This window comes from Dasypus novemcinctus, chromosome 1, assembly GCF_030445035.2.
Source record: "Dasypus novemcinctus isolate mDasNov1 chromosome 1, mDasNov1.1.hap2, whole genome shotgun sequence".
NCBI lineage: Eukaryota > Metazoa > Chordata > Mammalia > Cingulata > Dasypodidae > Dasypus > Dasypus novemcinctus.
This window is the reverse complement of record NC_080673.1, coordinates 49,988,892-50,004,947: the sequence shown is the minus strand read 5'-3', so window position 1 is coordinate 50,004,947 and position 16,056 is coordinate 49,988,892. Positions and strand designations below refer to the sequence as shown.

Below are 16,056 nucleotides of genomic sequence, written 5' to 3'. Positions count from 1 at the left end.
ATAATTTTACCGTTCCTTAATCGTACTCAATTTATACCATTTTTGCAGCACACAAATTTATCAAATAGCACCACCCACGTACTTGTTTGTATAATAATGGTTTCTCAGAAAGCCTAAGCTTGCTTTTCTTCATAAAGTAGGTTGCTGGTGACTGAAAATTCTTCTTGAAGTTTTTTTGTAAGAATTATCTACTAGACTCATTTGGATCAGGCTGAATATTCAACAAAATTCAATGGAATAGTCAATGTCATTCCTAAAATTTTAGAGCTAGAAGGATCTTTAGAGATGAACTGTTCACCCTCTTCAGTTTTTGAGGTGAGGATTTACCCTAGATGACAGAGCTAGCAGGCTCAGAGCTAGACGTGCTCCAGGGGTCTCCTGCCTCCCAAGGCTGTACATATAACAGCAATGACAATATTGAATAAGGTTTGAATCAACTTTAATCAACTCCTGAAGCATCACTCTCACTCATTGTATCTTACAGTTCTATAGTGATTAACAGTTCTTTAAAGTGCTTGCACATACATAACCTTGTTAGCACCTCATTGTCCGAGTGTGCTAGGCTGGAATTATTATCTTAATTTAGAAAGTTTCAAAAAGGTTATATAGGACTTGCCCAAGGCCTAGGGCTAGTAAGTACTGGATCTTCACACTAACTCATTTTTCAAGCTACACTCATTATTTCCCATTTCAGTGAACTGTGCCACCATGTTACCTAGTTCCTCGTACCAGAAACCTGGTGTGACTCTTGACTTCTTTTTCTTTTTACTACCTCACATGCAATCAATCATCAAGAATTGTTGATTCTACTTCCTAAGTTAAAAAAAAAAAATCTGTCCACTTCTTTCCACCCTTACCTACACCACCAAGTTAATACCAACATGATCACTCACCTATTTACTGCAATCTGCATTTTTCTATCTATACTCTATTCTCCATATTATAACCAAAGTTATGTGTACACAGCACATAGAGATAATATTAGCATCCTGTCCAAACCCTTTACTGCTTCTCCATTTCCCTCAGTATGAAACCCAAATCCATGGACAATATTTATAAGAATTTTAGGATCTGGACTTGGCTTACTACTTGCTGCTTCACGTCCTGCTACAGGCTTCTCCATCTATAAGTCAGAGTGAACTCATAACAGCTTCCAAACTTCCTATATTCTTTCTCACTTGTAGGACTCTGCTGTTTTTTCCTTTCTCCTCCACCTGGCTAACTCTTGCTCAATCAGGTCTCAGCTTAGATGACACTTTCTTGGGAAACCTTCCTTGATTTTCCAAAGACTAGACAAAGTGTTCTGCCCACTAGGATTTCATAGCAGCCTAAGCTTATTCTTAATATATCACCTACCCTGTTTTTTAAAATAACTTATCTGCCATTGGACTGTAAGTTCTTTGAGGGCAGGGATTATATCTTTTCTCTGTTGTATACCATGTACCTGGCATATAGCAGATACTTCAATAAATATATAACTGAATGAATAATGTGACTAACATCAGAATAGTACCATGCCATTTCTGAAGTTGAGTCCAAGTTTTGGCTATTCATCTCCTTTTATACTTGATGAAGATAATATTCTGAATCCTAAATACTTCAATTGAGCAAGTGGCCAAAGTATTTTTCTCCTTGTAAAACACAGAAATTAGGAGAAACCCTTTGTAAATGACACAGTAATGCTAAAACAATGAATGCGTTTTATGATGTTTTACATTGACTAGAGTTCTATGCAAGAGCTGCAAATTGCTGAAGAATTCCATAAATTTCCCTCTCCCTCTTCAGAGCTCCAATTAAATTGATTGTTTAAATCAACAACATTTCGAAACTATCTGGAAATTTAAAGTGTCTGTGTCCAACTAATCCTTTTGCCCTTGTATATTCTTTAAGGCCTGAACTTACCCATTGAAATGCATATTGTATGTTCTCAACATACGTTCATTAGTAAAGATGTTTTTATGTAATCAAAACAGAAAATTTCATTCTGAAAGTATTTTTACCATTAGTGATTAGTTTATCTCACCAATTCTGAGCTTCCAAGCTTATGCAAAAATCACTAGTTTTCTCATGATTTTCCCTTCTAGTTTTAGAAACCAAGCACCTGATAGGATTTGGAGATTTAAATTATTTTGCCTCCAAGAAAAGAGAAACTAGATGTGCAGAGGCCCTTGACCATTTTTGTACCATGGAGCCATTTTCAGTCTAGTATGTCTGTGAATGAATTCTAGTAACAGAATTATCAGATACTAAAAGAGAAATTTCTGATAGTTATTATTACCAAAATGTCAAAGTAATGAATGAATACTAACGATATTTTTTTTTTTCTGGAAAGTAATGTTTAATAAAGGTAAATGGGTGAGTCTTATATAGTGTAAACCTCTAAGTATCATAAACAGCACCTTGGAAAATGCCTGAATTTTCCTTTCAAACATGTTTATACCCAATCGTCAAACAATATTTTTCCTAGCCTGAAATTCTGTATTTTAAATGCTTTTTAGAAAAAAAAAAAAAAAGCTTTTTTTTCTGGAAGTATAACACCTGTAAAAGTCAGGTTTATATTGGAAGTGTTGATGAAGTTTTAAGGGTAGTATGTGCAAAAGTGCTACAAAAGTATATTATTACACATGTATTTTTCTATCAGTTAACTGGTGCACCAACCCCTCTGAGATAGTCCTAAAGAGGAAGCATTAAATAAACCACTTTGAATCCATGAAATATTCTGGGGAAAAAAATCTCACAACCTTCAAATTAGCATGAACAGCCAAAAGAGCAAAATTTCCATAACAGAGCCATAGGAAGAAGCCTCCCACTCAACAGTACATAAAATAATTCCTGAAATTTTGGAAAATCAATAGGGGTACATGGTACAATAAACAGAGGTGAAGATGGATTTGTAACTAGCTCAGAATAACCAACTAAAACTCTCCCATAGTTTTGATATGGCAATTATAAACTGCAGGGTTACCACAAAATTTGAAATAATAAAATACTAGAATAACTTTTAAAATACTATAACACTGCATTGTGAAGTTTAATTACCTAAAAAGATTTTGATCCTTTAATGATACTGTTTAATATTCAGTTACCTAACGGACAATTAAGATATTTCTACTTTCATTTTTATAAATAAATATATTTATAGTATGCTTAAGGTCAACTTCTGTTTTCTGTGGTAACTGTCCTACAGCTAAACTTAGCAGCTTTTAATGAAGTAGGATTGGAATTCTTTTTTTGGGAGCTTCGAATACTAACGATATTTTGAAGTGACCACAGTGCCTGCAGTGTGATATTAAACTATCTGCCATTTCTGCTGGTTACAATGTCATAGGTTTTGTGAGTTGTACTGTTGTTTATTATCTACATTTATAATTGACAGGAATGCTGTATTTTAGGTGAAGTTTGGTAAAATTAAAGATGTCAAAAAATTTTTTTTCCCATTTAGGTTCCCCAACACCCTGATTTCTATCTACAGACAGAACTAATTCCATGAGCTAACCTGAAGAAATAAAAAAGGAAATGAAGAAGAAAATGAGAATAGAAAATGAAAGTAGAGATAGAAAGGAGAAAAAAGGAAAAGTGCCCAATGAGACACCACTGACTTGGGTGAGGATCCAGTGATTAATTCCATTGAACATAAACTACTTAGGGGAAAAGTTGATTTACTTTTGTTCTCTTTAGTTCATCTGCAAAAATAAGTTTGGCAACTGAGAATCTAGTGCTGAGTAGCATTTGTTAGTTTATCTTTGCATATCAAATCAAAAACTACCTTTAAACACTGGAAATGGGAAATCTGTTACAAGGCTTCCCCCACATAGTCATAACTCTAGCAATTATATCCAATCACTTAAAAAGGCTAGAAAGTAATTGATGCAAAAAACTCTTTCTTTTTTCTCAGTTCCTTGCCAACTGACTCATATTCCATTTTTCTTTCATCCCAGGAAGCAGAGACCACAAGCCATTTTCAGTCCGTCATAACTTTGTTAAGAAACTGGGTTCTCAGCTGGCACTCCTGAGCAAGGATGCTTCCAGCGGTAAAACTGCCAGCACTATGAAGTGCCTGCCCTGAGTATGGTTGAGAGCCTTTTCTGATTATTAAACTGGGGATGTCTAACTTCCTGAATCACACGGTGTGAGTGAAATAGTTTACACTGCCAATTTCATAGGGAATTCAGGTTAACTTCTCATACGTAGGACTTTGTTTCACAGCAGGGTTTGCTAGTCATCTTGGCTTTTTTTTTTTTTGGTGAACATCAAAACAATTAATTCTGTTTCAGAGAATTTTTCCTTCTAAAAATGACAAATTGCCCACTATTTATTAGATGTGACTAAGGTCAGGTGTAATAAGGTATAATAAGATTTGTTTATTTTGGAATGTAGAGACTACTTTAATAATAGAATCCCTACTTGTGTACTGTACTAATAAATATGTCAAAGGACTTTATATTTTCAAAAAGCAATTTTTCAGAATGGGAAGGAAAGCATAAATGGGATTAAGTAATACAAACAAAGTCACAGCAGAGCATATTGCAGGGCTGGAAAGAGAACCAAGAAAACAGGGAACAACAGGGGTATGGCAGGCATGCAGATGAGTTCTACAACCCAAGCTGAAAAAATAACAAGCAAATGAAGAAGAACCTGAGAACAGAAGGTGGAAGTAAAGGCGGAAAGGAGAAAAACAAGTAAAAGTGCACAGTGAGACACCAATTCACACCCATGAGGTCTGGCAATAATAATAATAATAATAATAATAATAATAATAATAAAGTGAGGATGTAGAGAAACAGGAACCCTCATACCTTGCTGGTCACTGTAGAATGAGGCTGCCACTGTGGAAATCAGTTTGGCAGTTCCTCAGAAAATTGAAAATAGAGTTAACATATGATCTGATAATTCTATATCTTGGTATATACCCAAAGGTCTCAAACACGTATCTGTTCACCATTGCTTATAGCAGTATTATTCACAATACCAAAAGGTGGAAACAACCCAAGTGTTCACAGCAGATGCACAGATAAACAAAATGTGGTGTATCTTCTCAATTGAGTATTATTCAGCCATAAAAAGGAATGAAGTTCTGATGCATGCTGCAAAATGGATGAACCTTGAAGACATCATTTTGAGTGAAATAACTCAGATAGAAATTGACACATATTTTATGATTTTGCTTCTATGAAATGGCTAGAACAACCAATCTTCATAGAGACAGATGATGGTTGATAGCTGCCAGGGTTTGGGAGAAAGTGTGGGAAGTATTAGGAATTATAGCTTATGGGTAAGTAGTTTCTGTTGGAGGTGATGAATAGGAAGGGGATACTAGATGTTGGTAATGGTAACACAATATTGTGAATATATTTAATACAACTGAGTTGTTACTTGAATGTGGTTAAAATTGGAGAAAAATTTGTGCTCTCTATCAGTTACTGTAATAAAAAAGCTAAAACAACAAAAAAATTAAAGCAAAGAACTGGAATACCAACAGTATCAGTAACAGCTGTCTGTAGGCTCCAAGCAACAGTCTGCATTCCCTTCCTGGAACAATTGTGAAAAAACAAAAACAGAACATTCTACTTACATGCCCTACTTATAATCACAAACCTAGTTAACAAAACACTGCCATTCTTGGTCACTTGATGAGTTCATCCCTTCCTCTTCTGGCTTGAGGCTTCATCAAGGGGCTGAAATCACATTGTTACTGACGTTCCAGTTTTGACCTGTTGCTAGTGTGTAAGGCTCTTGAAACCTAACCAGGTTAAATGCCATATTTGTTTTGCAAATTTTAATATATCATCTTTTGCTAATGTGTCCAGGGTTTCATATCCTCTCTGTGCTTCTGACATAAGTTTTGTTCTGCCTGTTTTTCATAAATATAGACAGAGGGAAAATGTGCAGATGGATATATGCATATTCTTTCCTACATTTTGTAAATAACCTTTAAAAAGCCCAAGTAGTCACTTTTATACATGGAGACAACAGTGCATGTATGTGAGTTCCAATAGAGAAAATGAAGCAGGATGTCCAGCAATTCCAGTTTATTTGAAGCTCAGTCTGGCTGAAATCTGTAGACAACTCTACACAATAAAAATAATGTGTTCAGCGACTCCAGAGAGTTAAGATATGGGTAAGTCATCCAGCCCATAAACATAGCATCCAAATGTTTGCCTATGATTTTTAAAAATATATTTTTATTGACATATATCATTCATACATGAACATACATAAACAATAAGTATATAGTGAAAGTTGTGAGCTTACAAAATAAACATTGTTGACCTATGATTTTTGCTTTAAATTAAATGTCTTCTACATTCCAGAGGAATATGTAACTTTAGAATTAAAGAGTAGAGCAACACATTTAAGGATAGTTTTAATATTGGCTTAATTTAAAAAAATCATGACTTTATGATTTTCTTGCCTCTTCATATAATGTTTAAAATTTAAAACTTAAACAATGTGTAATTAAAATCTAAATTTATCTGCTATCTCTCCGACTGCTAGGACTGTGAATGGAAGACAGAGTTACAGCTAGAGCTATGTGGGTATGTTTATATACATATTTATTTGGTTATAGAAAAATGTTTAGTTTCCTCTGGAATAGAACTGGGAATGGGGACAGGAAGGAAACCTTTTATTTTTGGTTTATACCCATGGCAATTTGAATTTGAGCATATATTATATTTTTCTTATTTTTTAAAATATGGGATAAACATTACGGATGTTTTAGCACTAGCAGAATGAAGTAGAACTGAGCAAAACTGCTGGAAATCATCTCTTTTGCCCAATATCTGGAGACTTTTACCTCAAATCCTTACTTTTCTATGTGGAGACCAGGTATAAAGAATTCTAATTATAATTAATACATGGGAAATGCAGCTACTTTCTTCTCAAGCATAGGCAAGCTTACATCACATGAAATAAGTTACGGGCATTATCTAAAATTGGGAAGGGATAAGACAATTTGCTCCAACATTCTGAACAAGGTTCAGTAGTTGTAGCAGTTCAATATAGTTATGAATTCCAAAAATAGATATTGGATTATATTTGTAATCTGGTCTATACCAAGGCATGATTAAGTTATGATTAAGGCTTTGATTGGGCCACGTCATTAGGGTGTTGGTGGGTGGAGACTCACAGATAAAAGACTTGGCAAAGGACAGAGTTAAGAGCTTTAATGTTAGAGTTTTGATGTTGGAGTTTGATGTTGAAGCTGGAGCTGCAGGGAGAGAGACAGAGTCGTTTGCCTGTTAGTCTACAGCTGACCTTGTGGAGAGAGGCAAAGCCTAGAGAGCCTCATAGTCTACAGCTGACCTTGTGGAGAAACCAGAGGAGCTGAGCCCAAAGGAACCCAGGAAGCCTGAACCCTGGCAGATGTTGGCAGTCATCTTGCTTCAACACATGAAAATAGACTTTGGTGAGGAAGTAACGTATGCTTTATGGCTGGTATCTGTAAGCTCCTACCCCAAATAAATACCCTTTATAAAAACCAACCAATTTCTGGTATTTTGCATCAGCACCCCTTTGGCTGACTAATACAGTCATATAATTCAATATTATTCACCCAAGTTTGTTATGACATATTCAAGTATTCTTTTTTTCTTAAGTGGAAATTTTTTTCCTTATAATAATAGTGTTCATCATTTACTATTTATATTTACACAAGTAAATATAAAGAAAAGCTTCAGATAAAATAAAAAATAAATAAAAACAATTCATAATCCATCATTGGCATTATATACTACTTTAACATCTTTCTATACACATTAGATGTTTTCCCATGTATATGAAAGTCTCTATGTGTGTGTGTGAGAAAAGGATATAATCATCCTTTTTGTCTTTACATACTATTTTCTACTTTCTTCAGGTAACAACACATTGTGAACTTCTTACGTCAACAAGTACAGATTTATTAGAACAAGATTTAAAGGCCCAGAGAATGCTTTATACTGTTAACTACAGTTATCCTTCTGGCTGTGTTATAAGGAGCTACAGAAATATATTGGGCATTTTGTCCCACCACTACATGGCCTCTTGAATTTTAAAGAATTTGAATATTTTTTATCTGTTCATTTTTATCTATCTCCTCTGCATTGTGCCCCTCTCTTTACTTTTAGCTCACTTTATGTTAACCACAGTCTTTATTTAAGATAAAATTACTATTGTTTGGGAAATTAGAGTAAATAGACCCCATGTAAGGGCTTCTTTGAGTTAAGTGTGAAAATGCTGGGCCAAGGCCACTGATAATTTGACTCCCCAGAGACCTTTCTGCCTGCTTTTGAATTTTCAGATGCATTATGGAGAGTTTAAAGGTCTGCATAAGTGTGATATTGCTTTAACTGCATGGGCAGAATCACTGGATCTGTAGTTAGATATATTATTATGGTATATAAATATTATCTCACCTAGTCCTCTTAGCAACACTTTTAAAATAGGTATAGATATCACCATTTTACAGATGGGGTAAACTGAATCACAGAGAGGATAAGTACTTTGCTCAAGGTCATATAGGGCAAGTTGGGATTCAAACCCAGTGTGGTGGTTTGAGCTGTATGTACCCCAGAAAAACATGTTCTTAAATTTAATCCATTCTTGTGGGTGTGAACCCATTGTAAGTAGGTCCTTTTAGGGAGGTTACTTCAGTTAAGATGTACTGCACCTCAGTCAGTATGGGTCTTAATCTTATTCCTGGAGTACTTTATAAACAGAATTAATTCAGACATGAGAGAGAGAAAGCCACCAGAAGCAAGAAGCTGAAATGGAATACAGAAGAGAAGGAAGAGATCAGGGGATGCCGCCATGTGCTTTGCCATGTGGCAGAGGAGCCAAGGGTCACCAGCAGCTGTTCTTCAGGAAGAAGCATTGCCTTTATGATGCCTTAATTTGGACATTTTCCTGGACTCTAACTGTAAGCTAATAAATTTCCGTTGTTTAGACCAACCCATTTCATGGTATTTGCTGGACAGCCTAGGAAACTAAAACACCCAGTATACCATTTGGCTTTTAATACAGGACTGCTTTTGATAAGTACAATCATGACTGACCACAAATGATTTAGCAGAAAGTGCATGCTGAATGGGAAAGAGTAATGATTTATACTGAGAGAAGTTGTTGAGTGGCCAAAAGCACTTGGACATAATTTCTGCTGTCATACTGTCATAGTGTAATGTGATTTTCTTTCTGACCACATAATCAGCATAGCCCTGGCTTTGAAAAGAAAGTGACTGCCTTTAACTAGTTGCTGCCCATTATGCTACTTTGAAGACTTAATAGACATACACAGATACAACATAAAAAGACAGGAGTTTTGGCAAGATTTCTCTTACTATATGCCAAATTATTTTTTACCCCATTCAGAAATCATAAGAATCACTAAGATTCTGTTCCCAAAACCTAAGCTGAAACTTAAAATCTTATTAACAAAACCTAACGGTGGTTTTTCTGATTTGTAACTACCAGCTAGAGTCTTAGAACATATGAAGAGAAGATTCAATTGCTTAGAGAACATCACACATAACCCATGTCAGGTCAAATACTATGCCTGTGCCGAAATTCCTTGTTCTTTTTCCTTCCTAAAATGTGATTTGTTTAAGAACATAAATTTTTTAAAGAGATTCATTTATTTGTATTATGGCATTACTGATTATAATTACTATGTAAACAATTTGATTTTTTAAAATTTCATTTTTATTTTAATTAGTCAAGCATACTTTTTATGGGTTCAATATTGACTTACCATTGTCCACAGAAAAGTAGAATATGTCCTCTGATAAATTGCTGCCCTCTTTCAAGATGTAACAGATTCTCATCTCCTCAATATCGGCTAATCAAAGAACATCATACTAAGTCATATTAGCACAATGGAGAATGTATATTTTTAGAACTTCCATCTTTTAATAGGACATAGAAATGTTGCAATCAATAAATTTTAAAACAGTGATTAACAGAACATGAATCTAATTTTTTAAAAAAGTAAAATGGCAAAGACAGAAATTTAGTTAAAAATTTATTCCTATTTTACTGTGTTCATGATCCTTGGGAGAACATGACTTAGGGAGGTTACTTCAGTTAAAAATTCTGGCACCTGATGGAGAGTTAGGTCAATCTGGTTTTAATTCTTTTGCACAAGAATAGGGCTTAGAACATGGTGAATACTCATTAATTATCTGTTGAGTTGAATTTTGGCAATAATAACTGCTACATCCCAACAAAAAAGAAAAGGAGAATATAATGATTTTTTCCCTATTGCTTGTTCTCTTTGATTTTTAAGAATTTGTCATTAAGGTCTATAATTCTGTTCTTATTGATTATTATTAATATTTTAAAGATAATTTGATTAGGGTCTTATTTATTTATAGAACTACATATGCTTTCATTTGCTTTGGATGTAAAAATTCACACCCGCACAGTGCAGTGCTTCTGAAAATATAACTAAACTGTTTTTTAAAAACCCATCATAGGGAAGGGGACTTGGCTCAATAGATAGAGCATCCGCCTACCACATGGGAGGTCCACAGTTCAAACCCAGGACCTCTTGACCTGGGTGGAGCCAGCCAATGCGCAGTGCTGATGCGCGCAAGGAGTGCCTGGGCCAAGCAGGGGTGTCCCCCACGTGGGGGAGCCCCATGTGCAAGGAGTGCGCCCTGTGAGGAGAGCCACCCAGCACGAAAGAAAGTCCAGCCTGCCTAGGAGTGGAGCTGCACACATGGAGAGCTGATGCAGCAAGTTGACCCAACAAAAAGAGACACAGATTCCCAGGGTGCTGACAGGAATAGAAACGGAGACAGAAGAACACAGTGTGAATGGACACAGAGAGCAGACAACGGCAGGGCGGGGTGTAGGGGAGAGAAATAAATAAATGAATAAATCTTTAAAAACAAACAAAAACCCATCATAAGGTCACTTTACTCTGAGATTATATCAAGGTATACATGTATCGTATGTGGGAAATTCCCGATGTCCCTTCACATCTCACACATTGAGCTACATACAGAAGTCATAAGACCATGTAAAGAGCAACCAAAAGACAAACATCTATGTCACCTCACCCCAGAAATCAGGGACTTTTTTCTTCATCTCTAGTTCACTATTAGTAGCAACATCAAATATAAAGAAAACAATCCTGAAAACATACCTCCCACACAGACACTTACCTAAACTTAGTTCTACCCTTTCTTATAGAAATTACATTTGAATAGCACAATACTATGTACAGTGTATTAATTCACTTCCAAAATCTAGGTACCAAACACCTCCAAAAATGCAGACTCACTGAAATACTATGCACATGATTTCTAGATATGTCATTCTTTACATAACCTTAAAAATCAAGCCAATATTAATAAATTGTCCAAGTCAGGACAATTCTGCACAGAGATCTGATGCACTGAAGGAGAGGGACAGAGGCCTCCAGAGGACAATGACCACTAACCTTGTCTGGGGTATCCTTGTCCTGTTAACTCTAATGGAGTGACAAGTTTGCTATCCCCTTTTTGTAGTATTCGTTTATGTCCTGGATGGTCAGAATAGGTTTGTTTTTATCCACATCTGTGACAAAGATCTGGAAGATCCTGAAACCAGGGCTGTGTCCATCAGTCTCTTGAAACTTGAAGCTGTCCAGTTCTTATTCATCATTTGAAGCATGAACATATAATATTTAGTTGCCAGTCAATTGAGTAAAAGAAACAATGGGCCTCCCAGGATGGACAGAGCTCTACAAGTGACCCCAGCTACAAACTCATGTGAGGCTAAGGCAAAGCTTTTACCAGTGCTGTTGGTGTCACTAGTGCTAAGCCAATCAGTGGTGAGGGTCACTTGTCACCTTCCTTCAAGGTCACCCCTTTGCTAATTATCTCAGGGAAGATCCATCTGAGTTGCCAACGGTAATATAGAAGCAGCCGTCTACCAAAGAGTTAACCCCATCAGTCACATCAAATTTGGTAAGGTCATGAATCCCTTTTTGACCTGTGTGAGCATAACAGATGAGGCCCTGCTCAATCTCATCCTGGGTAAGTTTCATTCTCGGAGTGAGACCGTTCCTCACTTCCCCTCTGGGTTTTCTCAGTCACTGAGAAGACCTTGTTGAGGCCCGTATTGGAGGATAAAACTGAGGCTCTTATCATCGGCGTCAAGATCTGTGGCCTTGGGGATCTGGTTTGTGATAACCTCAGTGTGTCTATTCTCTATTTCCATCCCACTGTCAGTTGAGGCATCTCATCATCCACCAGGATCACCATGACGGGTACCTTACTGTGGGTAGCGTGCTTGTTGCCACTCAGTCAGACCTTAAAGCTGTCCTCTGTGGTCTCTGAGTCGTCATGCTCCTACACATTGATGGAGGCCTCATGGATCTCCACTAAGGTGAAGCTGAGGATGGACTGGCTGCTCATGGTCAGCTGCTGTGTGATTTGTCCATGTGGAGGGAGGTCTGTGAGTTGAATGTGGAGCTCATTTGGTGGTAGGTCAGCATTTGTTCCTTTGAGCAGTGGGGTGTCTATGACCAGGCTCATCCCCTCGAATACCCCAAATTCATGGGCAAAAAGTTGAGCCTGCTAGCACTAGTGGGTAAGATGATTATAGGGAAGAAGACATTTGGGGTGATGTTGATGCTATTAGAGCAACAAAAAGTGAATCGATTTTCTTGTGGCCCTACCCCCTTGTGAATACTCTGTACATAATTGATATGCCTCTCTTTGATGTCTCTGATGGAGAAAGCACTGCTAGGGTTACCAGACAGTGACACTTCTGAACCAGGAGCTGGTGAAATGTTTCCTAGTGAGCCAGAGATTGGCTGACCAGTCAGAATGCAAAGGATTTCATCCTGGAGAGTGTCTACATCTTTAAAGCTCAGATGTTGCAAGGTTAAGGGGCTCTTCCCATCTTTAGAACAATGTCGGGCTCCCCCATTGAGACCTTGGGAGCCACATTTTCCACAGGCTGCATGGTCACTTGTACCTGCATCCTCTCCACTGTGCTGTCCCCCACCATTCATTGATAGGAATCCTTGGAGAGGATGAGACTAAAGGAATTGTGCTGCTCTTGGAAGTCAACTTCACCTCCTGTGTGGACATAGACTGCTGCCTCACTGATGAGGTCCTCTTGAGTGATTCTTTCCATAGACAAACCATTCACGAGAATGGGGGCCAATTTGGGACTGTCCTCCACAATGAAAGTCAGTTTCAAATTGCTTGTGTCATTCTTTTTGCCATGGATCATGCCCCTGGTGATGTCAGTGTCTCTATTTTCTAGGACATCTATAGAAGCATCCAATAATTGAACTGATTATGACAGAGATCCTGGGATTCTTGTCAACAGTGAGATGCACAGAAGTCTGTACAGCGATGGGTGTGTGGTGCACTTTGTCATTCACCTTCAGCTGGAAGGTGTCACTAGTAGTCTGGTCTCTGTTATGTTGATGGAAACACTCCCCTTAATACCAGTTCGCTGGAAAGATTTCCCTGGGATCATTTTTGAAGGAGACTGGAAGGCCAAGGGAGTGGTCAGTGTTGATGATGCAGCACTGTAGCCCTGCTGCCCTGGGCAGGTGTGGCCTCATTGAGAATGTTGAAGACCAGGTCATGAGGGTCTGACTCCATGTCCTCGGCAGTGCATCAGGTGTCAGGGCTCTTGGCACGAACTAACCGACCTCCGTCATCATCGTGGCCCCGAAGCTAGCTGGGGATATCGTGTTCTCGGCTCCCTCGCAGATGCTCACCAGCACCTGGAAGTGCACCCGGGCCAGCACCCCTCCTGACCCAGTGCCTGCATCCTCTGGCCCCAGTAGCTCTGCCATCATGGGTACGTGGTCCTGGTTTGACGAAGAAGTGGTAGCCGTGTGCTTGCTGGTAGTGCACTCCAGCGCCAATGAAAGCCTCACAATCTACGCCCCTACCCCCAGGAAGAAGGGCCCTCACGGCGTCCACCGACCTCCCATACTTGGGCATGGGCCGCTCCGGAGGGGGAGAGGGGTGAGCCAATTGCTAGCAACCGCGGCTCGGGAGGCGAAGTCCAGCACTCTCCTGTCGACCACGTGCTTCCAGCCCCGCAGCTTCTCCACTGCCAAAAGCCTGTTGCGCGTCACCATCTCCAGCCGGGAGATGACCACGTCCACCGCCAGCGTGAGCGGCAGCACCCGTGTGTGAGTCGGCGCGTCGTAGCTCCGCTGCAGGCGTCCCCGAGAGCGTCGGGGCTGCAGAAGCCGAAGTGAGGGTACTGGACCTGGCGGGACCCGAAGGCGCAGGCGATAGCGCGCGCTGGCGCAGCGGCGGGGCGTCCAGCGCCATCACCCTGCACCGGTCCCCCGGCTGCACCCGAATCACCAGGTGCCGGAGCGGGTCGAGCCGAAGCGAGCGGCCCACGGGCAGTTAGAACCCGGGGTTGGCAATCAGGACGCGGGCGCTGTCTGTGCTGCCGCTGAGTGCGCTCGGGTGGGTCGGCGAGCGCCGGGGGGAGCTGGGTCCAGGCGAGGATACCCGGTCCCGCAGCTCCGGGCAGCTCAGTACCCGGCAGGCGAGAGCAGCAAGAAGCTGCCAGGGCACCCCGGCGGGATGCCAAGGAGCCCAAGCCCTGGCGAAGGATGGGGTCCTGGCGCCGAAATGCCCGGAGGCTGTCCTGCCAGAGGGAGGCGCCTCTTCGCTGCTGGTGCCGGCGGTGGAGGCTGTGGCTGCTTCCAGCCCGGAGACGACGCGCGGACTCGGCGGGAGCACCTGGCTGCGCCTCAGCTGCGGCAGGTAAAGCAGCCCCGGACGCCGGGAGAAGGGGCTCTGCCCACCCCACTGCGCCCGCGTCCCGCGTTTCCCCCACCCCCCTGCTAGCCCGTGGAGACACAGATCATTTGGTCTGCATACTGTCCTTCTCCGGTGCTTCAAAGTGATTGTCTCTTGGAGCTGGAAGAGGGATTGCGCCGGTACCGGGGTCACTTCTGAGCGTGGAAGACAGGGCGTGTAAGACAGGTCCATTCATCCAGGGAATGGTGTTTCTAATAGTGGCTAGAGACTCCATCCCTCCTCATAGGCGCTGACAGGAGTGGATTTTCTAGCCAAAACTGAATCCCGTCTTGGACGTAAAAGAAGCTGGTGGGAGCTATTTTGCAAATACGATTTTCTAACTGTCTGTCTGATGAAGGAGCTTATTCCAGATATTGTACTTAGATGCTTCCAAAACATGTTTCTTCTGCTCAGGTATTGGGAAATGGGATTGGCCTCCAAGCTGGCATATTTGAAGAGCTTTTAATCTGTTTCTAGTCAGCGAGCCTCTCATACCACAATGGGGTGTGTAGGTATGCTTCCTTCCGTTTTCTTAGAATGTGGTTTCCATATCTAATCACCAGTGAGTTGCCTTTGGCTTTATTAGACATCTTGTTTTCTAATTACTTTCTTCATAGAAAAATATATGGTAGTCAGAGAGGAGGAGGTCAAGGGAAATGGTAGCAGACAGATAATTGAATCAATTTCTGTGAATTATTTGCTTAACATCTGGAACAAGGTTTTTCGTGGATTTCAAGTGACTGTGACCCCAGTGTTAGGTACTTAACAGCCTCATATCTATTTTTTAAGAATTAAAAAATGACCATTAGCCAAGTGCAGAGCAATCTTTTCCAATAAATAAAATAGCAGTTAATGTGATTCCTCGTGCAACTAATGTGTGAGAAAGACTTGTTGATGACGGTGCAAATGCATCCAAATCCGTGCTGATAAAAATGTCTGCAAGGGGACCAGAAATCTATAGAATGCCTTCCCAGGTTGTTCCAGTGTTGCAAGGTGCCTGTTGAATTCAGTTCAGCAGGGGCAGCAGCAACTGTCCCCAGGACAGGAAAAATCTAGTGGCTTGAAAGACTTAAAGTTCTCTTGAGGTATATAATTCAATCAGCCAGGGAAATGTTGTGGGCCCACGTAATTCACTAGAGTGCTAATATGCCTCATTAGCACACAAATTTATTCATATAACAGAATTTTAGAAGATGGCAAATTTGAAACAATGTACATTTAGCTTAATTATGTGATGCTAATACAGTCTTTCTGGAAAATATTATTTAAAAACATATTTTTATTGAAGCACAGGTAAAAT

General features: G+C 39.8%; 1 protein-coding gene across 1 annotated transcript in view; it reads right to left on the bottom strand.

Annotated features, from left to right (window-relative positions):
- Positions 1–14,948, bottom strand: part of FREM3 (FRAS1 related extracellular matrix 3) — a 95,416-nt gene extending 80,468 nt beyond the window's left edge. Inside the window, 18 exon segments of the mRNA XM_058302764.2 lie at positions 9,728–9,814; positions 11,416–11,444; positions 11,446–11,504; positions 11,507–11,743; positions 11,746–11,810; positions 11,813–11,857; positions 11,860–12,057; positions 12,060–12,188; positions 12,191–12,544; positions 12,547–12,876; positions 12,879–13,263; positions 13,265–13,419; positions 13,526–13,597; positions 13,600–13,831; positions 13,833–13,933; positions 13,936–14,175; positions 14,178–14,231; positions 14,234–14,948. Coding sequence (XP_058158747.2) covers positions 9,728–9,814; positions 11,416–11,444; positions 11,446–11,504; positions 11,507–11,743; positions 11,746–11,810; positions 11,813–11,857; positions 11,860–12,057; positions 12,060–12,188; positions 12,191–12,544; positions 12,547–12,876; positions 12,879–13,263; positions 13,265–13,419; positions 13,526–13,597; positions 13,600–13,831; positions 13,833–13,933; positions 13,936–14,175; positions 14,178–14,231; positions 14,234–14,948 — 3,487 coding nt within the window.
- Positions 14,949–16,056: the final 1,108 nt, after the last annotated feature.